Source organism: Nerophis ophidion, linkage group LG19, assembly GCF_033978795.1.
Source record: "Nerophis ophidion isolate RoL-2023_Sa linkage group LG19, RoL_Noph_v1.0, whole genome shotgun sequence".
NCBI classification, from domain to species: Eukaryota; Metazoa; Chordata; class Actinopteri; order Syngnathiformes; family Syngnathidae; genus Nerophis; species Nerophis ophidion.
In genome coordinates this window covers 8,016,236-8,043,699 of record NC_084629.1, presented here as the reverse complement: position 1 = coordinate 8,043,699, position 27,464 = coordinate 8,016,236, and the positions used below count along the sequence as shown (strand labels likewise).

At 40.6% G+C, this 27,464-nt stretch overlaps 1 protein-coding gene across 2 annotated transcripts in view; it reads left to right on the top strand.

The window, feature by feature from the left end:
* The window catches only part of cog3 (component of oligomeric golgi complex 3), a 34,290-nt gene extending 7,032 nt beyond the window's left edge, over positions 1-27,258 (top strand). Inside the window, exons 4-23 of one of the 2 annotated variants that reach the window (XM_061879071.1) lie at positions 1,080-1,245; positions 8,090-8,164; positions 8,381-8,473; positions 8,650-8,775; positions 8,856-8,936; positions 9,013-9,056; positions 9,123-9,249; positions 9,448-9,539; positions 13,196-13,335; positions 14,427-14,587; positions 14,733-14,841; positions 14,937-15,055; positions 15,152-15,241; positions 15,860-15,980; positions 16,253-16,341; positions 16,445-16,579; positions 16,991-17,066; positions 17,191-17,318; positions 26,184-26,282; positions 26,434-27,258. In XM_061879071.1, coding sequence (XP_061735055.1) covers positions 1,080-1,245; positions 8,090-8,164; positions 8,381-8,473; positions 8,650-8,775; positions 8,856-8,936; positions 9,013-9,056; positions 9,123-9,249; positions 9,448-9,539; positions 13,196-13,335; positions 14,427-14,587; positions 14,733-14,841; positions 14,937-15,055; positions 15,152-15,241; positions 15,860-15,980; positions 16,253-16,341; positions 16,445-16,579; positions 16,991-17,066; positions 17,191-17,318; positions 26,184-26,282; positions 26,434-26,463 — 2,101 coding nt within the window. In that variant the 3' untranslated portion in view covers positions 26,464-27,258. Of the gene's footprint in view, positions 1-1,079; positions 1,246-8,089; positions 8,165-8,380; positions 8,474-8,649; positions 8,776-8,855; positions 8,937-9,012; positions 9,057-9,122; positions 9,250-9,447; positions 9,540-13,195; positions 13,336-14,426; positions 14,588-14,732; positions 14,842-14,927; positions 15,056-15,151; positions 15,242-15,859; positions 15,981-16,252; positions 16,342-16,444; positions 16,580-16,990; positions 17,067-17,190; positions 17,319-26,183; positions 26,283-26,433 lie in introns of both variants that reach the window. The other variant, XM_061879070.1, reaches the window with a different exon arrangement.
* Positions 27,259-27,464: the final 206 nt, after the last annotated feature.

Genomic DNA, 27,464 nt, shown 5'->3' with positions numbered 1-27,464 from the left:
TGTATGGCTGTTGACCAAATATACGCAGCATTCACTTATGTGTGTGTAAAAGCCGTAAATATATTAGGCGAGTGGGCCGGCATGTTGTTTGTATGGAGGAAAAGTGGACGTGATGACAGGTTGTAGAGAACGCTAAAGGCAGTGCCTTTAAGGCACGCCCCCAATATTGTTTTCTGGATGGAAATCGGGAGAATGCTTGCCCCGGGAGATTTTCGGGAGGGGCATGAACTTCAGGAATCTCCCTGAAAAAATCGGGAGCGTTGGCAAGCGTGAGAAATTGTGGTGTTACAGTGGAGCCACATCTGTATAAAACTGTCGGGCCAGCTGTAATGTTAATTTGATATTGCCTCAAGGGCCAAATGAAATTACATGGCGGGCCAGTTATGGCCCGCGGATCTGAGTTTGACACCCATATTTTAAATCATCCAGCAGCTACGAAATTATAATATTATATTGGCAATTAGGCAATATGTCTGATATATACTTTTTCAACAGTCCATATATGTTAACATTGACAAGCTCAAAAACAATAGTCTGGACTCGGAGCTGCTCTGCTATTGGCTCCTTTGTCACAGCCGTGTGTAACTGTCAGTTTGCACATGCTAACTAAAGACATAATAACATTCACAATTGAGTTTTATTCTTGATAAATCAAACTGTCAGAATAATTACATTTGCATTTTCTCCTCCCAGTATTGTGGGCGTTCTGATAATCGGCATATATTCTGCATATCCATGAAGACAAACACATCTTAAACTATGGGCGAATTAGTTCGGTTGGTAGAGCGGCCGTGCCAGCAATTTGAGGGTTCCAGGTTCGATCCCCGCTTCTGCCATCCTAATCACTGTTGTTGTGTCATTGGGCAAGACACTTTACCCACCTGCTCCTAGTGCCACCCACACTGGTTTAAAATGTAACTTAGATATTGGGTTTCACTATGTAAAAGTGCTTTGAGTCACAAGAGAAAAGCGCTATATAAATATAATTCACTCACTCACTCACTATTCCTGTCAATGTTTGCAACACATGCAGTTGGCAGCTACTTTAAACCTTGTGTTCATTTCTCTTTCAATTGCAGGCAAACTAGGTGTGATCTCTTCTGCTACCAGGAACATTGTGATGCCATTCTGAAAGATGTTAGCGCAGCTCTGGAGCAGCTGGACTCCCTTCAAAAACAGTACCTCTTTGTGTCCAACAAGACGGGCACGTTACATGAGGCTTGCGAACAACTTTTAAAGGAACAAGTAAGATCTCCTGTTCATTGTCAGTAAATGTCTAGCTCAGCAAAAATACTATTGGTTGATTTAAATGTTCCTTGAATGTTGAACCACTGAAAAAGCACGTACCGTAAACGCTCAACCTGATAATCCGCAGTCTTCTATAGTTACCGTGTGTGTGCACCACAAAAGCAAATATTTGTCTGGACAAAAAAACATTGGCATTAATAGTTCGGGCGGTATGCTGCATATGAAGTGTCATTAGTAGTCAGCATTCAGAAGCTTTTTTTTAGCCTTGCTTGTGCTTTTAAATGTTGATTAAGCTATTCACCTCAAAAACCAGTGTGATACACTTATCAGTATGGCTAGGTATCATGGCCAATTTTGCAAATAGCTTTATTTTCGATACTAAAGGTTATATACTGAATAATTACGACTGGATTTGGTTAAGCCAGGGCCGATATTTGATTAATCATCCATCCATCCATCCATTTTCTACCGCTTATTCCCTTTCGGGGTCGCGGGGGGCGCTGGCGCCTATCTCAGCTACAATCGGGCGGAAGGCGGGGTACACCCTGGACAAGTCGCTACCTCATCACAGGGCCAACACAGATAGACAGACAACATTCATACACTAGGGCCAATTTAGTGTTGCCAATCAACCTATCCCCAGGTGCATGTCTTTGGAAGTGGGAGGAAGCCGGAGTACCCGGAGGGAACCCACGCATTCACGGGGAGAACATGCAAACTCCACACAGAAAGATCCCGAGCCTGGATTTGAACCCAGGACTGCAGGACCTTCGTATTGTGAGGCAGACACACTAACCCCTCTGCCACCGTGAAGCCCCGATTAATCAATTAACTGACTATAAATAACAATCAACTAGGTAAGTTTTCCAGGGTCAATAAATCGCTATATGCATGCCATAAGAGCATTCATGCTCATTGTTGCTTTCAGCAGCTGTGCAATGTTTGTGCCATGGCGGAATGAAAAGAAGAGGGTGAATTCTCTTGTCCTTGTTAAGTGTTTTTGACTCTTTGTACAGAGTCGAGGCCACTGGCTCGCTACCATCACACAGTTCTACTATATATCAGGTAGCAGCTAACATGAACAAAATGATCACAAAACCAAATTCAGCTTAAACGTTTATAACAACATGAGCGTATCAACACATTCAGCCAGTTTGCTGAATGTGTGGGAATACAACAAACCTGCTCGCCTACTTGAAACACACTCACTTTGCGTTTGATGAACAAGCCAGGTCAGTGCAAACAACAGTGCAAAATAGTGTGCACTCATAGAAAATTGTGGTTAAATACATCGTTAAAGACATGCTGCCATTTTATACTATTGAAAAACTAGCATTTCTAAAAGTGCTGCAAACCTTTGACAGACATGTGTCATGTTGTCATGTCATGTTTGTGTTCATCACTCACAGTGTTTTATAACACACATGTTTTTCATCAGGCATTTTCTTTGCGTCGAGAAAGATTCAACACTTCCGATATGATGTATACTAAAAAACTCTGCTGTAGGGCTGGACGATTATGGCAGAAATAGTCTTCACGATTATTTCGATTGATATTGTAATCACGATTAATTACACAATTTTTCATTAATTTGAAAACACAAGTATTAATTGTACCACCAAAACTCAACTTTAAATATTGTTTAAAAAACCGATATAAATTGGTTACGAATGAACAACAAGTAAAATTATAGGAAAAACAACACATTTAAATAATAATAGCAATATAAAAAAACAATGAAATTCAGTTTTTACATTTTGATTATTTTTAGTTCAATTTTTTTTACCTTTTACACTTATTTTACCACCATGGAGTGTGTGCTTTTTGTGTCGAATACAAATTGATAAAATGTTTGCTAATTAAGTGCAAAATCTCTCACATTCATTGGTGCAGTACATCTTTGGACAATTTTTACCAGTATTTTTGATCAAAGCATAATAATTGTGTAAATGTACACAGAAGTGCTTTTCTAAAGTTCATTATGCTTGTGTAAAGTACTTTTTTGAAACCTTTTCATTTGCTATCGTAGTCAGACCGGATGTGGCGCATCGCACTGTTATTGTGCAGGGGGAAGTGTGCTGCTGTTCTCAACTTGACGCGTGGAGGGGACCGTAGGCTGTTTAAAAATAAAAAGAGAGAGAGAGAGCCTGCCAAGTTGCGAATGCTGTCTTGTAAAGTTGGGGAAAATAATCGATTTTTATTGAAAAAAAAAAAAAAAGAAATATTGGCTTTTAGATGCGTTGCAATTCCAACATAGACTCTTATAAATTTGATTAGTAAACAACGATAATCAATCTATTTATTGTAAATAAAGTAATGTAGACAGTTTAGCTGACTGCAGCGAGCCAACTCACCGAGAGATTCGACTAGTTGCTTTATTTTAGGGCACTTATGTTCCAGTTATGCACACATTTCCATTTAATTTAATAAATGTGGGATTTAATTTAACTGATTCTTATTACAAATGCACTGTATTTTAAAGTTGCAAGTGATTAACACTTATTCACTGAAACAAAAATAAATGTTAACCTCATCAACATACAGTATATACATTTTAGATGCATCAATAATCGATTCTAATCAAATCGTAGCTCCTGAATTGTAATCGTAATCAAATCGTGAAGTGCCCAAAGATTCCCACCTCTACTGTCGTTTTTGTAAGTTGATCTTAAATCGATGATGTAGGTCACAACAAAGTAAGCAGATGGGATATGGGATGTGTTGTGGGTGCATTGATTGTTCTTACAAGTTTTAGCTTCCTAGTTTAGTCATTGTTTCAAGAGACCACTGCAACATTATTAAGGACGGGGCGGTTGCGTGTTGAGGGGATCTATGAGTGGCCCCGAATGCATTATTTTCCCAAACAAATGTTCGTCCTCACAATGACAGCATTTTACTCCCATTTTTGTCAATTTCCGTGGTTTGTCAATTTCCGTGGTTCTGCGTTTAACAGTGGATTTTGTTATATTTCATATATATATATATATATATATGTGTGTGTGTGCGGTTGTGTGTGTGTGTGTGTATTTATTTATTTATTTATTTTGAGTTAAGTGATTGATTAGGCATACCAGCGATATTACAAACCCCGTTTCCATATGAGTTGGGAAATTGTGTTAGATGTAAATATAAATGGAATACAATGATTTGCAAATCCTTTTCAACCCATATTCAATTGAATACACTACAAAGACTTGATGTTCAAACTCATAAACTTGATTTTTTTTGCATATAATAAATAACTTAGAATTTCATGGCTGCAACACGTGCCAAAGTAGTTGGGAAAGGGCATGTTCACCACTGTGTTACATCACCTTTTCTTTTAACAACAATCAATAAACGTTTGAGAACTGAGGAAACTAATTGTTGAAGCTTTGAAAGTGGAATTCTTTCCCATTCTTGTTTTATGTCGAGCTTCAGTCGTTCAACAGTCCATGGTCTCCGCTGTCGTATTTTACGCTTCATAATGCGCCACACATTTTCGATGGGATACAGGTCTGGACTCCAGGCGGGCCAGGAAAGTACCTGCACTCTTTTTTTTTTACGAAGCCACGCTGTTGTAACATGTGCTGAATGTGGCTTGGCATTGTCTTGCGGAAATAAGCAGGTGCATCCATAAAAAGACAGCGCTTAGATGGCCGCATATGTTGTTCCAAAACCTGTATGTACCTTTCTGCATTATTGGTGCCTTCACAGATGTGTAAGTTACCCATGCTTTGGACACTCATGCACAACCATACCATCACAGATGCTGGCTTTTGAACTTTGCGTCGATAACAATCTGGATGGTTCGCTTCGCCTTTGGTACTGATGACACGATGTCGAATATTTCCAAAAACAGTTTGAAATGTGGACTCGCCAGACCACAGAACACTTTTCCACTTAGCATCAGTCCATCTTAGATGATCTCGGGCCCAGAGAGGCCGGCGGCGTTTCTGGATGTTTTTGATAAATGGCTTTGGCTTTGCATCGCGACAAACTGTATTTAGTGACAGTGGTTTTCTGAAGTGTTCCTGAGCCCATGTGGTGATATCCTTTAGAGATTGATGTCAGTTTTTGATACAGTGCCGTCTGAGGGATCGAAGGTCACGGTCATTCAATGTTGGTTTCCGGCCATGCCGCTAACGTGGAGTGATTTCTCCAGATTCTCTGAACCTTTTAATGATATTATGGACTATAGATATTGAAATCCCTAAATTTCTTGCAATTGCACTTTGACAAAGTTGTTCCTAAACTGTTTGACTATTTGCTCACGCGGTTGTGGACAAAGGGGTGTACCTCGCCCCATCCTTTCTTGTGAAAGACTGAGCATTTTTTGGGAAACTGTTTTTATACCCAATCATGGCACCCACCTGTTCCCAATTAGCCTGCACACCTGTGGGATGTTCCAAATAACTGTTTGATGAGCATTCCTCAACTTTATCTGTATTTATTGCCACCTTTCCAACTGTTTTGTCTTGTGTTGCTGGCATCAAATTCTAAAGTTACTGATGCTTCACGGTGGCAGAGGGGTTAGTGTGTCTGCCTCACAATACGAAGGTCCTGCAGTCCTGGGTTCAAATCCAGGCTCGGGATCTTTCTGTGTGGAGTTTGCATGTTCTCCCCGTGAATGCGTGGGTTCCCTCCGGGTACTCCGGCTTCCTCCCACCTCCAAAGACATGCACCTGGGGATAGGTTGATTGGCAACACAAAATTGGCCCTAGTGTGTGAATGTGAGTGTGAGTGTTGTTTGTCTATCTGTGTTGGCCCTGCGATGAGGTGGCGACTTGTCCAGGGTGTACACCGCCTTCCGCCTGATTGTAGCTGAGATAGGCGCCAGCGACCCCGAAAGGGAATAAGCGGTAGAAAATGGATGGATGGATGGATTCTTTGCAAAATAAAAAAAAGTTAATCAGTCTGAACATCAAATATGTTTTCTTTGTCGAATATTCAACTGAATATGTGTTGAAAATGATTTGCAAATCATTTATTCCGTTTATATTTACATCTAACAATTGCCCAACTCATGGAAACGGGGTTTGTATATTACCTCTATCAAACATGGCAGAAATGTCTGTTACAAGATATCGCAGTAGTAAACAGAGATGCAGTACTCTGTATAATCCAAGCCGCTTTTAATTAAAAAAAAAAAAAAAAGTAATGTTTATCGAGATCGGATTATATAAAAAAACATAACCGTGATCATTTTTTTTTGTCATATCGTCCCGCCCTAATATGACCTGTTAATACATCTGCTTTTACTTTATGTGGTGTTTGTATTGTTACTTTGCACGTTTTTTTAAAAACGATTCTAACTGGATTGCCAATAATGTGCAACTCTAATCTGCCTTCGTGTTCAATATTGAAGTGCAACTTTCTTGGTCAATACTTTAATTAGCCATTTTATTATTGTTTAGGTTGTGAGTATTAAGGTCCACTCCCGACATATTTTATTGCTTTTATGGTTGTAATTTTTATTAATGTGCAAAATTTTGCTAACAAACTAAATATATTGTATCATTGTTTGTTTAATTTAATGAAGATTTAAAATATTTTATTTCAATTACAGTGTTAAAATATATGACAAATACAAGTCTCTTGTATTCGAAAGAATGTACATGCATTATTATTTATTATAATTACGTCAATGGATAATATTGTCGTAAAATAATAAAAATAAAAATAATGTCAATAATATTGTTTATCGGCAATTATTTGTAGGTCAATATATCATCAAGCAAAATTTATCGGCCCAGGAATAGATTTGATTTGATCTGCTCTTAAATATTGAAAATGTCTCAAATCCGTTCCAAAATACGAATTTACTTTGTTTTTTCTCTTCACTGTGAACAACTCAGGACAATTTCTTTAAAGTCTGCGTCGTGCACTGCAACATTCTGTCACTGCAAGTTGCATTAAAGTATTCTTTTTAGAAGTTTTAAAATAATAACAGTGTGAAAAATGGCTTATATAATGTAAGCCATTCTTTTTGGACTTTTATTTTGTTAGCGTAGTCATTCAGTTGAGACATTATTTATATTGTAAAAGCTAGACACACTTGATGACAGTGCTATCTGCATGGAAATTTGTAAACATAAGTACCACTTGTCTCTTGGATTACTATTGCCATTTTTTTTTTTTTTCAAGGAGAGTGGCTATTTTCCAAGACTCACAAATACAAATACAATGGATACAAATAACAGTTTCAGTTAGATGTTATACGTTGTGTGATCATTCCGTGCGGTTAGCTTTGAGCACCTGAACGAGCCCTCAAAGCCGGTGTAAATCTTTAGCAACCAAAGTTATGATGGCTTCTATTACTGTGTCTTCATGGCCCACAGATAATTGGGTGGTAATGCTGATAAATCCCTGTTATTTTTGTTTTGCAAATCAATATTGCAAAGTACACTATATCGACTCACAATCGAACATTTTTCCCACTTTTGCTCATCCACGTTAATAATGCTGACTGAGCAGTTTTGTACTTACTACATATAAAATTGTTTCTGTTGCTGCTGTGTTGTGCAATATACTTGTTAATAAATGAGCATCAGAATCATGTGGTCCAAGAGAGCTATGATTTAATTTCCACTTTCCTATGCACACAACATCATTCCTAAGAGTTGTAATGTATAATGAGGTTTCACAATGAAAATTAAAGACTGGCTCCAATTATCGCCTCCTTGCAATCAGCAGTTTCCCTGGGGTGTAGGTAAATAAACAGCAGCGCTATAATTACATTTGCTGTAAATTTGTTTATATTTTGTTAACCATTGGGATGTACGTCAATAAAAAGCCTGGCTATAGTTGGAACATTATCTGTAAATTAATTTATATTTTGTTAACTTTGTTTTTCTTGTAGGCGGAGCTTGTCGACCTTGCAGAGAGCATACAGCAGAAACTGTCATATTTCAATGAGCTGGAACATATAAACACGGTTGGCATGTTTACTTTTCTTTTTGAAATATAGTAATGATGATAATAATATTATTAGTTTTTATTATGTTGGTTATATTTTACTATATTTTGTTTTCGTTGTATATTTGTTTTCACCACCCAGTGTATTTATGGATACAACACTCCCAGTGATGTATTACCGTACTGTTGAAGATGTGACAGCACATACTTAATTTTCTTTTTCTCTTTGTTACAGAAACTCAACTCTCCATCCTTGTCTGTGAATAGTGAAGGCTTTATACCAATGCTGTCTAAATTAGATGACTGTATTGATTATGTTTCTTCACATGTGAGTACTCCCTTTGTTTTTGTAGTAATCTCATTTCAAGCTTACTTGAATGGATGGAAAAAAAGCAGTAGAAAAACACTTACTAAGAAATTGTAAATTCTGAGATCAAATTCAAGAGCTGCATGGGGTATTGTTTATTGGTATATATCTAAATGGATTGACTCATTTTTTTTCAGCCCAACTTCAAAGACTACCCCATTTATCTGGCCAAGTTTAAACAGTGTCTTTCCAAAGCCATGCATTTCATGAAGGTGCACATTGTAAACACTATGCAGAACCTCACAAGCGTCTTGACTAAAAGGGTAAGACACCACAACACAGTTGCCGAGTGTAGTTGTTCTTGGTCTTAAAGTCAATAATAGTTCCTGTTCGTCTTCCCCAGGATCCAATGGGTTTGGCAAACGCTGACAATGCCTTTACACTTTACTACGTTAGATTTAGAGCAGCTGCACCCAAAGTTAGAGTGAGTATTTGTTTTTTTATAAAAACAAACAATTGCATGTTAGCACTGTATAATTCTGTTCATATTTGTCTTCCAGTCTCTAATAGAACAGATAGAACAGCGGGCGGAAAAGATTCCAGAGTGAGTTCTTACCACTATTTCCATTTAGTGACGTAAATCGTCTCTTTATAATATGTGCTCGTGCAGATACCATCACCTGTTGGATGAAATCCATCAGTGTTACCTTGACCAGAGAGAGCAGCTTCTCAGTCCCAGCATTACTTCCACCATCACGGATTTGACTCAGCAAAATATTAAAGACCACTGCGCCCTGGTGAGGCATGAACAAGCACACAGCACAGCTGCCCTTTTTAAAAGTAGTCAAGTGATACTTCATGTCGGGCTAGAATGCATCGATATGCACCCTACCCAAGCATATTTCCTGTAATATTTGAGTCTGTGCACATGGCTCCCAGCTTGCTGACTTTCATAATTTTTTGGCGGGGATTCAAACCGTTGGCTTTTTGTACAGGTCCGCAGTGGCTGTGCCTTTATGGTGCATGTGTGCCAGGATGAACATCAGCTTTACAATGAGTTCTTCACCAAGTTCACGCCCAAACTAGAGTGAGTAGTGCCTTCCATTGAGCCGTGCCCCCGGTTAAAAATCTACTTCTAAACAGGCACAAAATCCTGGAGTTTGAATTGCAGTCTTACATGACGTTAGACTCAGCTCGGTGAGCATCTAAAGTAGGGGGTGTCAAAGTTATTTTTGTTGCAAGCCACTTCAAATATATGGTTGCCTTCTGCTTATAAAAGTGAGTTAATATGAATATAATTTTATAAATGCCTCATTATAGTATTACACAATTATCCCATGCATATTATATTTATTTTACTCACAAATTGATGGATGACTTGCTTCGACATCACAAATCAAGGTGACAAGCGGATATGAAAAAAACATTTATATATAAAAAAAAAAAAAAATACTTAGAATATGTAGTTGCATGAATTGATAATATTAAAGCTGATGAAACATGCAGTACATTTTTTTTCTGTCAAAATGGAAAACAAATACATTTAGCAAGAAAGATGAAGTTGTAATGAGGCACATGATTTCTAGGCTTTTTCCGGCAATATAAAGTGATGCAGTAGGCCAGAGCTGGCTACTGGTCCTTCAGCGTGACACCTATGATCTAAAGACCCACTCAACATCCATTACTTTCGGTCCCCTAGAGGGGGGGGGGGTCCTCTCCAAGGTTTCTCATAGTCATCATTGTCCCATCCATCCATCCATCCATCCATCCATCTTTCTACCGCTTATTCCCTGGCGCCTGTCTCAGCTACAATCGGGCGGAAGGCAGGGTACACCCTGGACAAGTCGCCATCTCATCGCAGGGCCAACACAGATAGACAACATTCACACTCACATTCACACACTAGGGCCAATTTAGTGTTGCCAATCAACCTATCCCCAGGTGCATGTCTTTGGAAGTGGGAGGAAGCCGGAGTACCCGGAGGGAACAGAAAGATCCCGAGCCTGGATTTGAACCCAGGACTGCAGGAACTTCGTATTGTGAGGCAGATGCACTAACCCCTCTGCCACCGTGAACCCCCATCATTCTCCCACTGGGTGTGAATTCTCCTTGCCCACTGGGCGTGAGTTTTCCTTGCCCTTATGCGTGTTCTTCCGAGGATGTCGTTGTGGTTTGTACAGTCCTTTGAGACATTTGTGATTTAGGGCTATATAAATAAATATTCATTGATTGATTGAAGAATTTACCCCAAAGAGAAACAATTAATCGATTAATTCCATTCGGTGAAAGCTTAAATGTATATCCTGTAACTTCAATAAACATTTGAGTTTAACTACAATAAAACAAATTGATAAAATCTTGATCGTATGGAGTGCCTGGAAATTTGAATACATTGACAGCCGCAAGGTCAGTGCAGTAGTGCGCGCATGAGTGCAACTTCAATATTGATGTTTCTACAAAGAAGAATGAGCGTTAAACAGAACAACCGTCCCTAAAGTACTGTATTCATTTAGGCTATAAAGTATGTTCTATCCGATTACTCGAACAAACTAATCAATAGATTCCTTGATTACTAAAATAATCAATAGCCGCAGTCCTATAGCATATTAACCTTTTAGTATAAGACAACCTCTCTTTTTAAGACCTGTTTTTTTTCTCAAAAGAAAATCCATCCATTGATCCAAGTAAGTGTATTTTTTTCTTTTAAATATTTCCTTATTGGGTTTTTAGACATACAATTGACAGGAATAGTCAAAAATACTTTAATTTCCCCTTTTCCCCCAAACAAGTATAACAAAAAAGTATAATAAATAAATAAATAAATTAGAAAGGACAATAAGACATATTTCAACATAAAACCACAGACAGATGCATTCCTGAATTGCCCCAGAGAGATACAACAACTAACACGCACACAAAAGGCTCATCAACCACCCACATTTCAATCGTGTTTCAAACGGGGTTAATTTAAATACAGGTCTTTTCTACATATTTCATAAAAGCACCCCAGAGTTCTTTAAACTGTGCTGAACAACATGTCAGCCTAAACTTGAAAAAGTTAAGCACATCTTTAAAGCAGCAGTTGTGGCAAGGAGGAGCTGCTGATTTAGCACAATGCATCTTCAAGCCAACAAAGTAGTGGATGCTACAATATTCTATTTGCATTTGTTAAGGGTAGATAACTGAGGTGCTACCCAAAATAGTTCACTTAGAGCAGGGGTGTCCAAACTTTTTCCACTGAGGGCCGCCCCCTAAAACATTAAGCAAGTGGGGGCCATTTTGATGTTTTTTATTTCAAAAACCAATACAATATATGTATAACAAATATACATTCAAGCCTCCACTCAGGCTTGATCCCGGGGACCCCAAAGGGTTTTGGTCAAAAAAATATTAAAAATGTGTCATTATTCAGTATTATTTTCGTTAATATTCAAGGTTTAAATCTCTAGATCCACATTAGGTCTATCTGTCAATACGATGTTTTTAAAGATATAAGTTGTATGCTATTGTCAAAGAAAACCCTGTTTTTTGTGGAAAAACCCCCACAAAATATTCAATATTTTCACTTAATAAAATGTGGAATATTTTAGATTATATAATTGCAGCCTTAAAAAGCTCAAAAACTCATAACATTGATATTAATTCTTAGTTTTTTTTTTTTTAGCAATGACATTTAAAAAAAAAATCACACAAAATTTATTTGGGGTCCAACAGGATTATCACAAAAGTGTTAAACAATAAATTATACATTTTTTACTGTTTAATTTGAACACAATAGTCTCGAGATAAACTTCAGATCTCTTTGTCAATTGTAAGTGTTATTGATGTTTATGTTTTTCGTTTGTTTGTTTTGGCCCTCCTTTAAAAAAAACAAAAAAAAACAGCTTGGTTTTTTATACGGCAAACGCAAAATATGCAACATCCATCCATCCATTTTCTACCGCTTATTCCCCCCGGGGTCACGGGGGGCGCTGGAGCCTATCTCAGCTACAATCGCGCGGAAGGCGGCGTACATCCTGGACAAGTCGCCACTTCATCACAAGGCCAACACAGACAGACAGACAACAAACACACTAGGGCCAATTTTAGTGTTGCCAATCAACCTATCCCCAGGTGCATGCAACATATTTTATTTAATCATATTTTCAGAATGTGCCATGGGGGCGTAAAAAATTACCTGCGGGCCCCAAATGGCCCCCAGGGCCGCACTTTGGACATCCCTGACTTAGAGGATTTAGTTCAAGCCTTTCCCCAAGGACACAGACAAAGTTTTAAACATGTTTTCCCATACCTGCTCAGAGATGGGAAAAGCCCAATCATATGTATCCAGTTAGCTGGCGCCTGTTGACACTGATTACATAACACAAATATGGTATACTGTAACAAGTGCGATGTATTGGCTTGCATTGAATAAGGCTGTGTCTGGCGCAAATGGGACTCTTATTAAAAGTGTATTCTTTTTAAATAGATATTAAAAAATATATATATTTCTTATTCGTACGACTGTCGTTTAACTTATTGATCACTATTACCATACATTGATGCCGATCACTAAATTACGTGTGACGGTTGAACATTTAAAAAAATTGCATGATGACATAGCTCTCTATGAAAGGAAATGGTTGCCTGCCAAAATACAAAATGTACTTTTAGTAAATTAGTATTTTAGGATTAACACCGTGAAGCTTCAGAATTACCTGGAACAAAGCATTTAATTTGGGTTTCATGTCATCTTTGCCACAGTGAGCTGCTGGAGAAGCTGTGTTTGTCTTTGTACGATGTTCTGCGGCCTCTGATCATTCACATCATCCACCTGGAAACTCTGTCGGAGCTCTGTGGCATCCTGAAGAACGAGATGCTGGAGGACCACGTTCACAACAATGGTGGGTGGAATCCTTTGTCCTCAAAGCTGCTGGAATATCGTACGCTTGCCACAGCGCAAATTCTGCAATATCAGATAATGCTGTTAAAGTATTGTAACCAGCAAGTGTGATTGTATGTCTCTCAATTCAAATACATAGCAGGTATTTGTATTAACTTATAAAGATAATAATGATGATAATTATACCGTATTTTTCGGACTATAAGTCGCAGTTTTTTTTCATAGTTTGGCCGGGGGTGCGACTTGTACTCAGGAGCGACTTATGTGTGAAATTATTAACAAATTTCCGTAAAATATCAAATAATGTTATTTAGCTCATTCGCGTAAGAGACTAGATGTATAAGATTTCATCGGATTTAGTCATTAGGAGTGACAGATTGTTTGGTAAACTTATAGCATGTTCTATATGTTATAGTTATTTGAATGACTCTTACCATAATATGTTACGTTAACATACCAGGCACCTTCTCAGTTGGTTATTTATGCGTCATATAACGTACACTTATTCAGCCTGTTCACTATTCTTTATTTATTTTAAATTGCCTTTCAAATGTCTATTCTTGGTGTTGGGTTTTATCAAATACATTTCCCCAAAAAATGCGACTTATACTCCACTGCGACTTATATGTTTTTTTCCTTCTTTATTATGCATTTTCGGCAGGTGCGACTTACACTCCGAAAAATACTGTGATAATAATGGGTTTGATTTATGATAGCACTTTTCTAGACTCTCAAAGCACTTTACAGTGAGAATTGAGACCCCATCATTCATCCACTCCACATTCACACATTAATGGTGGTAAGCTAAATTTGTGGCCACAGTTGTCATGCGGTACACTGACAGAAAAGTTGCTGCCAATTTGCGCCTACAGCATCTCCAACTACCACCACCAAATATTCATTCACATTCAACTGAGAGCAGTAAGGTGGGAGAAGTGTCTTGCACAAGGACACAATGGCAATGACTAGGATGACACAAGCTGTACTTGTACTAGGAACCCTCAAGTTTTTATAGGCTACTCTACCATCCGAGCCACACTGCCGTAATGAACTTGAAAGCTGTGAAAGTTATTTCTGCATTGGTTGAAACAGCCAGCCAACTGGGGGCTTTTGACGCCATGGTGAAGCAGATGCTGGAGGATGTGCAGGAAAGGCTCGTCTACAGGACGCACATTTACATCCAGACAGACATCACAGGCTACAAGCCTGCCCCGGGGGATCTGGCTTACCCTGAAAAACTGGAGATGATGGAGGTGAGCCTCAACCCGCATTGCTGAAAGGGACTGTAAAAATCCTCACAGCAGAAATACATGCATCTCTGGTTGTAAATTCTGCTTCTAATACTCAGTGTTTTTTAAGTATTAAGCATTTTTTCTGTTCCATTCTTCGTCTTACCAGAGAATCGCTCAGAGTTTGAAGGAAGAGCAAACGAAGCAAACGTCCCAGGTGTCCGTGTTTTCCGATGTTCAGCTCGAAGATCCTGATGGGAGAAAAAACAGCAATGCTGGTATGTGTTACCACGTCAATGTCCCTTAAATTAAACAGTTCAGGTGCTGTAATCACATGTCTGACTTGCTTTCACTTTTACATGAGGACCTGCAGGGAAACCAGAGGCGAGCCGCCTGCAGTCGTCAGTCTCTCCCGCCGATTTGCACGGCATGTGGTACCCTACGGTCAGGCGGACACTGGTCTGCTTGTCTAAGCTGTACAGATGTATAGACGTGAGTGCCATTTAAACACAATAGAATATCCTCACATCTTTTGTCTTTTTTTTTTTTTTTTTCAATTTCCATCCCCATTATTTTGCCTTTTTCCAGAGAGCTGTCTTCCAAGGTTTATCTCAAGAAGCCTTATCTGCTTGCATCCAGTCCCTGCTGAGAGCTTCTGATAGCATCCTTAAGAACAAGGTTTGGCACACTCGCTCAAAAGCAGTTTTTGTACTTTTGCAATTTTCTATTATTCTAAAATCAGCTGGAAACCTATGCCTGTCTTTGGATGCTGTAGATGACTTCCCGCCTAATTCTATTTCATTAGAACTTCCCGCTGCAATGGGGTACTTAACTAAAGCAGCTGGGATGTCATTTAAAGTTTATTTTTAATGGCGGCGTTATTACGCTCTGCAGACTGTTCAGTGAACTCTCCTTTTATTTATAGGTTGCTCTCACCTTCAAATTTGCTGTTAATATCTGCGCTGCCTGCCCCGTTTCAACCTAACATTTAGAATTAATGCAGCAACATCAATTTCAGGAGACAAGTGTCCTCCCCGTACCTTTTTTGCCTCCGTCCAATCTCTAATTACCAGCTCAGCAATAAAACGGCCTCAGATATCTCTTTTCCGCCACACAGTATCGCGGCTCTTTCCAACTCCGATTATGTAGAACTTATTAATTAGCTGACTTTCCTTATCATCTCCAAGCCTGCATGAGTTCTCCTTGTTCCCAACAACCTGGAAAGTCAGACTGCGCTTTTTGTCTTTGGCAGCGCAAGCGGTGCATTTAAACAGTGTTCTCTCTGGTTTTCTCTAGACACAAATAGATGGGCAGCTTTTCCTGATCAAGCACTTGCTGATAATGCGTGAACAGATTGCCCCATTTCACACTGATTTCGCCATCAAGGAAATTTCGCTGGATCTAAAGAAAACGCGAGGTAAGATTTTTGACGATGTCTGCGTTCAACTCCACAAAGCCACTCATTACATCCCCATGCTCATTAAGCAACTTGTGCCTGTGACATGGACCACTGGCAACAATTAATGTGGAAGTTACAGTGTCATCCAACACCTTAATGTTGGTTAACTGCTGGCTCACAGGTCACATTTGCTCCTCCCACCACCTTCACTCAAGATCATATTTAATTTGTGCCACTAGAGGGCACTCCAATGCTGCACCCTGATTTTCATCTCTGTGCTCTTTGTCAAGACGCTGCCTTCAAAATCCTGAACCCGAAGGCTGTTCCCAATTTCTTCCGGCTTAACAGTCACAACGCCATTCTCGAATTCCTGTTGGAGGTTTTCCTTTCTTTTTCTTTTTGTCCTCTTTTCAATTGAACATGCCATTCACTTTCTGCCAAGGGAGCTTGCACTTGAAAGCATCATTTTCTCCGCCCCACAGGGAACCCCAGAGATAAAGGAGCACTACATCGACTCCAAGAAGGATGTGGACCGACACCTGAAGTTCAGTTGCGAGCAGTTCATTCAGCAGCAGACTCAGATCTTCACGCGGAACCTTGAGGACTTTCTCACCAAGGTAACCGCCAGACATGTCCTCAGGCAGAGACACAGCGTCCTGCCTGTCAGCGCTCAGCTTTTAAGTTTATTACAATCCATTTGGATTGATACTTCTCTATGTTGCCTCCAACTGCAGACAATGTCTTCCATTCAGCTGGCATATGCACTTGTGATGCTCCCCTATTGTTTTCTTCCAAATACAATTTTCTTCCAATCATTTGCTGCCCACCTTTTTCTTTCTCCCTCCACCCACCCAATGAAATTCCATTGTCACTTTTCTGCAAACACCAACAATTGTTCAATTGTCGAATGAACACAATTGGTTCGATTTGGTAGCTAATCAGTTTGACGCTGCAACACAGTGAGAAGATTGTGTTTGTTTTGCTTGTTTGCAAGGCTGTCACAAAACTACTGTTTGATTTTCACTCAGGTTGCAGCCCTCAAAACCATGGCTATTGAAGGCGGCCCAGCATACACGCTGTCTCAGCAGCCATGGGCTCAGCCTGGTAGGTTCCGGGCTCATGAAAAGGCCACCAGCATGGTGCTGCAATTCATCTCATTGTTTGCTGGGTGCGCTCCAGGGCGTGTTTGTGTTTTCTTGCTGATTTTATTTCCCCTTTCTCTTTACAGCAAAGATCAACGATCTGGTGATGGCAACCTACCGAGTGATGAAGAACAAGCTGCCGAGCACACTGCAGAGCATGTCCTTGTACTTGGCCAACAGAGACACAGAGTTCATCCTTTTCAAGCCAGTGCGGGTACGTTTTTCAAAGCAGGAAGGCTTCTTTAAAAACATTTTACCCATTCTTTTATTCTGGAAAGCCAGTTTGTGTACTTCACCCATTATGTAGTTAAACAATGTTATATTTGGAGATATATTCTGCATGCAGACATTTGTGCAATATCATTAACATATTTAATTTAACCACTGTAGACTTAGTGCTGTAAATACTGTAGTGAAAAGACCTGCTAATAAGTTTAGATGTCCACTTTACTTGCAGAGCCTAGTCACTATTGTAATACAATTGACTGAAGATATTCATCTTATATTTGTTCATACATCACTGAGGTGACATAGGTTGTGTTGTAGGTACAGTTAGGTGACCATTTCAAATTTGACGCATTATGCACAAATTTGTTGAGGTCAAAGAAGTACATAAACTGTATGTACTGCATAACTTATACAGGCATGGGAAATGTCCACGTTTTTAAACATCCATTTTCATATCAACATATCACGTCCACGTTTTTTAAATTAAATATTGTAGCATCTAAGGATGGGAGTCGAAGGACAAGTGTCAAAAGATAGTGCTAATTGTTTGACTTCGCTTTCTTTTCAGCAATTAAGCAGTATCTATACATCCGTGGCTTCTCAGCGCAACAAAACATCACAATGTGTCTCATGAAAACCCGTTTGACCGGAAGTTTCCAACAATAACAAAAATTCAATCAATCAATCAATCAATGTTTACTTATATAGCCCTAAATCACTAGTGTCTCAAAGGGCTGCACAAACCACCACGACATCCTCGGTAGGCCCACATAAGGGCAAGGAAAACTCACACCCAGTGGGACATCGGTGACAATGATGACCCAGTGGGACGTCGGTGACAATGATGACTATGAGAACCTTAGAGAGGAGGAAAGCAATGGATGTCGAGCGGGTCTAACATGATACTGTGAAAGTTCAATCCACAATGGATACAACACAGTCGCGAGAGTCCAGTCCAAAGAGGATCCAAGACACAGCAGCGAGAGTCCCGTTCACAGCGGAGCCAGCAGGAAACCATCCGAAGCGTAGGCGGACCAGCAGCGCAGAGATGTCCCCAGCCGATACACAGGCGAGCAGTACATGGCCACCGGATCGGACCGGACCCCCTCCACACGGGAGAGTGGGACAAAGAAGAAAAAGAAAAGAAACGGCAGATCAACTGGTCTAAAAAGGGAGTCTATTTAAAGGCTAGAGTATACAAATGAGTTTTAAGGTGAGACTTAAATGCTTCTACTGAGGTGGCATCGCGAACTGTTACCGGGAGGGCATTCCAGAGTACTGGAGCCCGAACGGAAAACGCTCTATAGCCCGCAGACTTTTTTTGGGCTTTGGGAATCACTAATAAGCCGGAGTCCTTTGAACGCAGATTTCTTGCCGGGACATACGGTACAATACAATCGGCAAGATAAGATGGAGCTAGACCGTGTAGTATTTTATACGTAAGTAGTAAAACCTTAAAGTCACATCTTAAGTGCACAGGAAGCCAGTGCAGGTGAGCCAGTACAGGCGTAATGTGATCAAACTTTCTTGTTCTTGTCAAAAGTCTAGCAGCCGCATTTTGTACCAACTGTAATCTTTTAATGCTAGACATGGGGAGACCCGAAAATAATACGTTACAGTAGTCGAGGCGAGACGTAACAAACGCATGGATAATGATCTCAGCGTCTTTAGTGGACAGAATGGAGCGAATTTTAGCGATGTTACGGAGATGAAAGAAGGCCGTTTTAGTAACGCTTTTAATGTGTGCCTCAAAGGAGAGAGTTGGGTCGAAGATAATACCCAGATTCTTTACCGTGTCGCCTTGTTTAATTGTTTGGCTGTCAAATGTTAGAGTTGTATTATTAAATAGAGGTCGGTGTCTAGCAGGACCGATAATCAGCATTTCCGTTTTTTTGGCGTTGAGTTGCAAAAAGTTAGCGGACATCCATTGTTTAATTTCATTAAGACACGCCTCCAGCTGACTACAATCCGGCGTGTTGGTCAGCTTTAGGGGCATGTAGAGTTGGGTGTCATCAGCATAACAGTGAAAGCTGATACCGTATTTGCGTATGATGTCACCTAGCGGCAGCATGTAGATGCTGAAGAGTGCAGGGCCAAGGACCGAACCCTGGGGAACTCCACACGTTACCTTAACGTAGTCCGAGGTCACATTGTTATGGGAGACACACTGCATCCTATCAGTAAGATAAGAGTTAAACCAAGACAGGGCTAAGTCCGACATACCAATTCGTGTTTTGATACGTTCTAATAAAATATTATGATCGACGGTATCGAAAGCAGCGCTAAGATCGAGGAGCAGCAACATAGATGACGCATCAGAATCCATCGTTAGCAATAGATCATTAGTCATTTTTGCGAGGGCTGTCTCCGTGGAGTGATTTGCCCTGAAACCGGATTGAAAGGTTTCACATAGATTGTTAGACGCTAAGTGTTCATTTAACTGCTCCGCAACAATTTTTTCAAGGATTTTTGAAATAAAGGGAAGGTGAGACACCGGTCGGTAATTTACCATGAGGTCAGGATCGAGGTTAGGTCTTTTAAGAAGAGGATGAATAACCGCTTTTTTGAATGCTAGGGGAACACTGCCCGAGGAGAGTGATAAGTTTATAATATTTAGCACTGATGGACCTAATAATTCAAAGAGCTCCTTGATCAGTTTCCCAGGAAGAGGGTCAAGTAAACATGTTGTCTGTTTTATTCCATTTACACGTTGTAACAATTCCTCTAATGTTATTTCCTCAAAACGAGAGAAACTATTTTGGAGGGCAGTATCCGCCGTATATACAATCGTGTCAGTGTTAATAGAACCCCGTTGTAGCTGGGACGCATTGTCTTTAATCTCCTTTCTAATGACTTCAATTTTCTTACTAAAGAATTGCATAAAGTCATCAGCTGAGTGGGTGGAGCTACTGGAAGGAGTCCCTTGTTGGGTTAGCGATGCTACCGTACTAAACAAAAATTTAGGATCGTTTTTATTACGGTGGATGAGATTTGAGTAATATTTAGCTTTAGCTAAGGTAAGCATGCGTTTATAAGTTATTAAACCATCACTCCATGCTTGATGGTGCACCTCAAGTTTAGTCGTGCGCCATTTGCGTTCCAGCTTTCTACATAATAATTTCTGAGCTCTAGTTTCTTCTGTAAACCACGGGGTGCGCTTTTTTGGAGCCTTTTTTAACTTTAGCGGTGCTATGTTATCAATGGTTTCGCGCAGGGCGTCGTTAAAGTTGTTAGTGAGGTTATCAATACAAATTACATGGGTGAACTATGTAAACCCACTACAGTATCAAAAAAATAGGATTTAAACAAAATGTGTTGAACGTAGTACTCGCAATTCCTCTTAGGAGATGATCAGGGGCGTCGAAACAAGCTCGCTAGTTAGCATAGTTGGCATCCTCTAGCTAGCTTACTTGCTATCGCCTGCGTTTGCTCTCCAAGCCAAAATGTTGACAGTTTTTTTCTTTGCTGCTAATCATATTTGGATGATTACAATGTGATCATTGTTTCTGAACCAGTTGTAGTTCAAGTATTTATTAGAAGACAGCGAGAAGTTATATTTTTGATATGACGAATGTAAACAGAGGTCACAAGACTGGAAGTATATTACCCGAGGGGACGTGGCTACAGGATAGAGTTTCCCCGCCCTGAGGGGCCTCGAGACTCCCTGCAGCCTGACGGGAAGACCCCCCCCGGCCCACCAGCAACCGGGCCCCCAGGAGCCTAATCCCCTCCCGGAAAGCTCGACCGCCCGCCACGGGGCCACGGGAACCACCCAGCCCCCCTGCTTGGACGTCAACGATGGAGATGTAACATCCAACAACAACCTTGGCGAATCTGCCCCCTGAGGGAAGAGAAAAACATTTACAAATTAAAAATATCACAGACACGCTGACACACAAGGTCACTACCCCAGCAGCTGACCGACTTGCAGCACTGCGGAATACTTTGCAGCGCACCAAACTGCCACGATATAGGCGGGGACTAGGCCCAGCAGGCCCAAACCGAGAAAGGCATCCGGAAGGGGTGGATGATGGGATCGGGGGCCCCAGACACGCAGCCCGGCTGCAGTTGGCTGAGGCCGGCGAGGCAAGGATCCAGGCCAGGCACCCACTGAGAACCAGCGAATCATTTCACTCCACCACAGGTCTGGCCGCGCACCCCCCTACCCCTAGGGATAACCCCCAAAAAGCCCGCACACAGACGATTGCACGACACCGGGCGTGAAAGACAATGCGGCAGAGCTCGAAGGCTGGCCCGGGCCGACACCCTACAAGCCAACCAACACGACAAGAAACGAGAACGAAGCCGGCAAGTTCGCCAGCCCCAACAACCACCACATGCATGCGCTGCCAGTAGTCACAACATCAGCCACCCCCCTGCATGGGACCCAGCAGCCACGGTCATTCACACCACAAATCCTAGACAACCAGCACCACTCGAAGTCAAAGAGACTGAAAAACCGCGACCGATAACCACACGCCAACAGGACTATGGCGACCGGCCAGCGCCAGTCGGCCCAAACGCCAACACGCAAAAAAGAGACATCAACACCTCGCCCACTAAAAGACTCTACTCCCCAATCAAAATGTTTTCTGAGTTATTTGCATGCGTGTTATAGAATTTTACATGATATTTTTAATGATGATAATATTGGTAAAGTATCTACTAAAAAACACAAAAAATATGCAGTTCAATACATGGGACATGTGTCAATAGAGGTTGGTAGTTGAGAATATATCTAAAATACTGTATAAATGCACACAAAGTCAGGAATTATTATATTGATTTACAAAAAAATGGTTGAGCTTGTGTTGGAGCTCTTCGTGGCAATAGAAATCTTCCTCTTTTTTTTCCCCCAAAGGGTGCTCACAGGCCTGCTTATAACCACAGCATTAGGACTACTTTACTTGTAGCAGTACATGTTCTTTCAGGGGCTTTAAGGACTGGGGAGACTTTTGTATGGTGTAAGAATCAAGTCCTTCTTTCCTCAATCCTACCGCTAGTCTTATTTACAGCATAAGTTGTTCTGTTCTCCTAGTGACTGCGTGGGTCTCCCTCAGGGTATTCCAATTTCCTCCCACCTTTAAAGACATGCACTTGGGGATAGGTTGATTGGCAACACTAAATTGACCGTAGTGTGTGAATGTTTGTCTATCAGTTATGGCCATGGGGTACCCCACTGCCTTCTGCCCAAGAGCAGCTGAGATAGGCTTCTTTTTACTTTTCTTGAACAATTTCAGACAATACTAATGTTTTTTACAAACCCTGTTTCCATATGAGTTGGGAAATTGTGTTTGATGTAAATATAAACGGAATACAATGATTTGCAAATCCTTTTCAACCCATATTCAATTGAATGCACTACAAAGACAAGATATTTGATGTTCAAACTCATAAACTTTATTTTTTTTTTTTGCAAATAATATTTAACTTAGAATTTCATGGCTGCAACACGTGCCAAAGTAGTTGGGAAAAGACATGTTCACCACTGTGTTACATCACCTTTTCTTTTAACAACACTCAATAAACGTTTGGGAACTGAAGAAAGTAATTGTTGAAGCTTTGAAAGTGGAATTCTTTCCAATTCTTGTTTTATGTAGAGCTTCAGTCGTTCAACAGTCTGGGGTCTCCGTTGTCGTATTTTACGCTTCATAATGCACCACACATTTTCGATGGGAGACAGGTCTGGACTGCAGGCGGGCCAGGAAAGTACCTGCACTCTTTTTTTTACGAAGCCACGCTGTTCTAACACTTGTCTTGCTGAAATAAGCAGGGACGTCCATGATAACGTTGCTTGGATGACAACATATGTTGCTCCAAAACCTGTATGGACCATTCAGCATTAATGGTCCCTTCACAGATGTGTAAGTTACCCATGCCTTGGGCACTAATACACCCCCATACCATCACAGATGCTGGCTTTTGAACTTTGCGCCTATAACAATCCGAATGGTTATTTTCCTCTTTGTTCTGGAGGACACCACGTCCTCTGTCTCCAAATATAATTTGAAATATGGACTCGTCAGACCACACCTTTCCACTTTGCATCAGTCCATCTTAGGGGAGCTTTGGCCCAGCTAGGCCGGCGGCGTTTCAGGATATTTTTGATAAATGGGTTTGGCTTTGCATAGTAGAGTTTTAAGTTGCACCTACAGATGTAGCGACCTACTGTAGTTACTGACAGTGGTTTTATGGAGTGTTCCTGAGCCCATGTGGTGATATCCTTTACACACTGATGTCGGTTTTTGATGCAGTACCGCCAAAGGGCTCAAAGGTCCTTAATATCATCGCTTACAAGCAGTGATTTCTCCAGATTCTCTGAACTTTTTGATGATTTTACGGATTGAGATGGTAAAATCCCTAAATTCCTTGCAATAGCTCGTTGAGAAATGTTGTTTTAAAACTGTTCGACAATTTGCTTACAAAGTGGTGACCCTCACCCCATCCTTGTTTGTGAATTACTTAGCATTTCATGGAAGGTGCTTTTATACCCAATCATGGCACCCAACTGTTCCCAATTAGCCTGCACACCTGGGGTATGTTCCAAATAAGTATTTGATGAGCATTCCTCTATCAGTATTTATTGCCACCTCTCCCAACTTTTTTGTCACGTGTTGCTGGCATCAAATTCTAAAGTTAATGATAATTTCCCCAAAAAATGTTTATCAGTTTGAACATCAAATATGTTGTCTTTGTAGCATATTCAACTGAATATGGGTTGAAAATGATTTGCAAATCATTGTATTCAGTTTATATTTACATCAAATATAATTTCCCAACTCATATGGAAACAGGGTTTGTACTTGAATTAAACAAATGTTCACAGGGGGTACATCACTGAAAAAGGTTGAGAACCTCTGCAATGGAGTGTCAATCTGTACTGACTGAGAAACATGAACAATCATATTACAACAGTATCTGTAAAATATTACCCCACATTTCATGTTTTGTTTGTACACAGCTAGCCAGACAGCATATTTACTGTAGTTGTAATAACACGCATGACGCGCTGCATGTGTCATGATCAATATAATGTGTGACTCAAGGGATAGTTGTCTGTCTAGTCCAGCTTGCTGGTGACGGTTTTTCCAGTTAATTATGGGTAAGCACTCGATTTCTGTCAAAACAGCTTGGCTTCTAGTTGCACATTTTGCAGCTTCGAGTCCCTTTCACCCCATTTTCTCAGCTTCCGTCTGCTCTAACGTCTCATTCTTATATTATGCTGGCTTCTAGAAGCAGTAATTCATTCTCCCTAGATTCAGATTAAAAAAAAAAAAAGGTTGTGAAGCCTCATTTGTCCAAAAATTGTCATCTTAGTTGTTTGTTACCAAATCTGCCATGTTAAGAACACACTCATGTGGTTCTACCTGGAAGGGGTTGTTGCCGGAAGTCAGCCGTGTGCTGCTATGGAAACAAAAATAAATGTGCCAATGAATTAGTTCCGACAATGATTCAAATGACCAAAATACGATAAATATTGAACATATTGTTAAGAACGTGTCTGTTACTACATTGTATATAGACTTGCAGCATGTATATAAAATGTCAGTAGAGGGTTTAGAAGTTGTTCTAGAGCAGGGGTGCCCACACTTTTTCTGCAGGCGAGCTACTTTTCAATTGACCAACTCGAGGAGATCTACCTCATTTATATATATCATTTGTATTTATTTATTTATGAAAGAGACATTTTTGTAAACAAGTTAAATGTGTTTAATGATAATACAAGCATGTGTAACACACATAGATGTCTTTCTTTCACGAAGACAAGAATATAAGTTGGTGTATTACCTGATTCTGATGACTTGCATTGATTGGAATCAGACAGTAATGATGATTACGCCCACATTTTCAAATGGAGGAGAAAAAAAGTTGTCCTTTCTGTACAATACCACATGAAAGTGGTTGGTTTTTGGCATCTAATTCCTCCAGGTTCCATACACTTTACAAAAAAAAACATTGGCGGCAAATTCCGTAGCTTGCTTGATTGACATTCACGGCACCCGAGGGTCTTGTGAGATGACGCTGGCTGCTGCCAGTTCATTATTATGAAAAAATGACAGAGAGGAAGGCGAGAAACACTTTTTATTTCAACTGACTTTCGCGCCGTCCCTTCCGTCAAAACTCTAAAGGCCGACTGCACATTTCCTATCTTCACAATAAAAGCCCTGCTTCATGCTGCCTGCGCTAACAAAATAAGAGTCTCGGAAAGCTGGCGTGCACAAGTGATGTGCACGCCAGCTTTCTGAGGGATCGCTTGTGCACGCCAGTTTTCCGAGACTCTGTATTTAGTTAGCGCAGGCAGCATGAAGCAGGGCTTTTATTGTGAAGATAGGAAATGTGCAGTCGGCCTTTAGAGTTTTGACGGAAGGTACGGCGCGAGAGTCTGTTGAAATAAAGTGTTTCTCGCCTTCCTCTCGGTCATATTTTAATAATAATGATCTTGCAGCAGCCAGCGTCATCTCACAAGACCCTCCGGTACCGTGAATGTCATTTAAGTGACGTCTTGGTGAAGATTGATGATCACTAATTTTTAGGTCTATTTTTTGTAAAAGCCTGGCTCGAGATCGACTGACACACCCCCCGCGGTCGACTCGTAGCTCGCGATCGACGTAATGGGCACCCCTGTTCTAGAGGGTTTTGAAGGCTACAATGTTGACTCCCATTAGCTGCATCTTCTGAGTGGTTTTTTATCATCTTTAAAATAAACTAAAAAGACATGGGTTCTTGTCTTTCCCAATGATTGTGAATGATAGGCAAAATTCCCCAAAACGTGGCGTTCCCCTTTAAATTATGATGTCCCTTTTGTTCTTTGTATTTGTTTAGACTTCAAACCTGTTTTTCTCCCATGCAGAATAATATACAGCAAGTTTTCCAAAGACTGCACACTTTACTGCAGGAGGAATATAGCGGAGAGGACCTTCAAATCATCGCATGCCCGTCAATGGAGCAGGTACACTGCTCTGAAAGAGAGAAAAAGGACACCCACATGTTTTAATAATGCAGTTGCAATTCTCATTTCTGCTGAGAGCAAGTTCACTTGCAGCATCATTAAATAGGCTACACAAACAGTCTTTGTAAGCGCTCTGCTTTTCTTTTCCCAGATTAACCTGCTGCTGTCTGCGAATAAGTAATGACCTGAACGCCTTCTGGTTTGTGATGTCGCACATCCAGCTGAGGTATTGAGAGGACGACACGAGTCGCGCTCAGAGCTGAGATGGCCGAAAAAAAAGCCAAATGTTTCAACACACAGCAGTTGGGAGTTTGCTGAGCCGTCCATTATGAAGTCAAGATCTCTACCTTTTTGCTTTGTTTAAAACATGGGGGTGTAAAAAAAAAAAAAATCTCATCCTGCCCTACGGCTGTGTCTCACTTAACAGCAAAGTGGTTGAGGATAAAGCATACTAACATGATGTGATGGTGTGGGGCTAGTGGGATAAAATCTGTTGGAGTGCTCAGAGAAGGACTCTTGGGCTGTGTGAATGGAGGAACTGGAGGACTGTTCATCAGCCATTTAGCTCACAGGCCACTAACGCGATTCACTTTCCGATTCCCTCAATGACCATTGGGAAGGATAACAGGAGAAAAATGCTGCAAAACCCTTTTTTTTTTTGTTGCATTTTAGCACAGATTATTTTTAGCTTGTGCTAACGTGCTCAGGTGTGTGATCATGGTCAATTCTGTACAGGTCCCACAAAACTGTTGCAATTATGTAAAAAGGACAAATTATATGTTTTATAGCTTTTTTTATACCTTGGTTACAAATCAAATGCTTCTCATTCTAAATCACAGGTTCTTCACCTTCAGGTTTGCACTGTTCATGGGAAACCATGTATGCCGCTAAAATGACGTGTACAGTTATACTATTTATGAACATTGGGATTAAAACATTCCTCATCAGGTTTGATGAGTGGCTGAGAAGAATGTGACATTGAAATCGTGATTTTTTTTTTTTGACTGGTGATGTGATTCTTCTCATACTAATGAGAACCTGCCCTTTTGGGAGTCTCCTTGTCAGACACGCTGTTGCCATCTTTCCACCCGTGCCGTGACCTTCTGCGAACTGACAGTCTTATTCCGTGCGGAGGGACTGGCCGAGTGTTCCAAAGCGGGACGTCCATCTCGACGCGCTTCT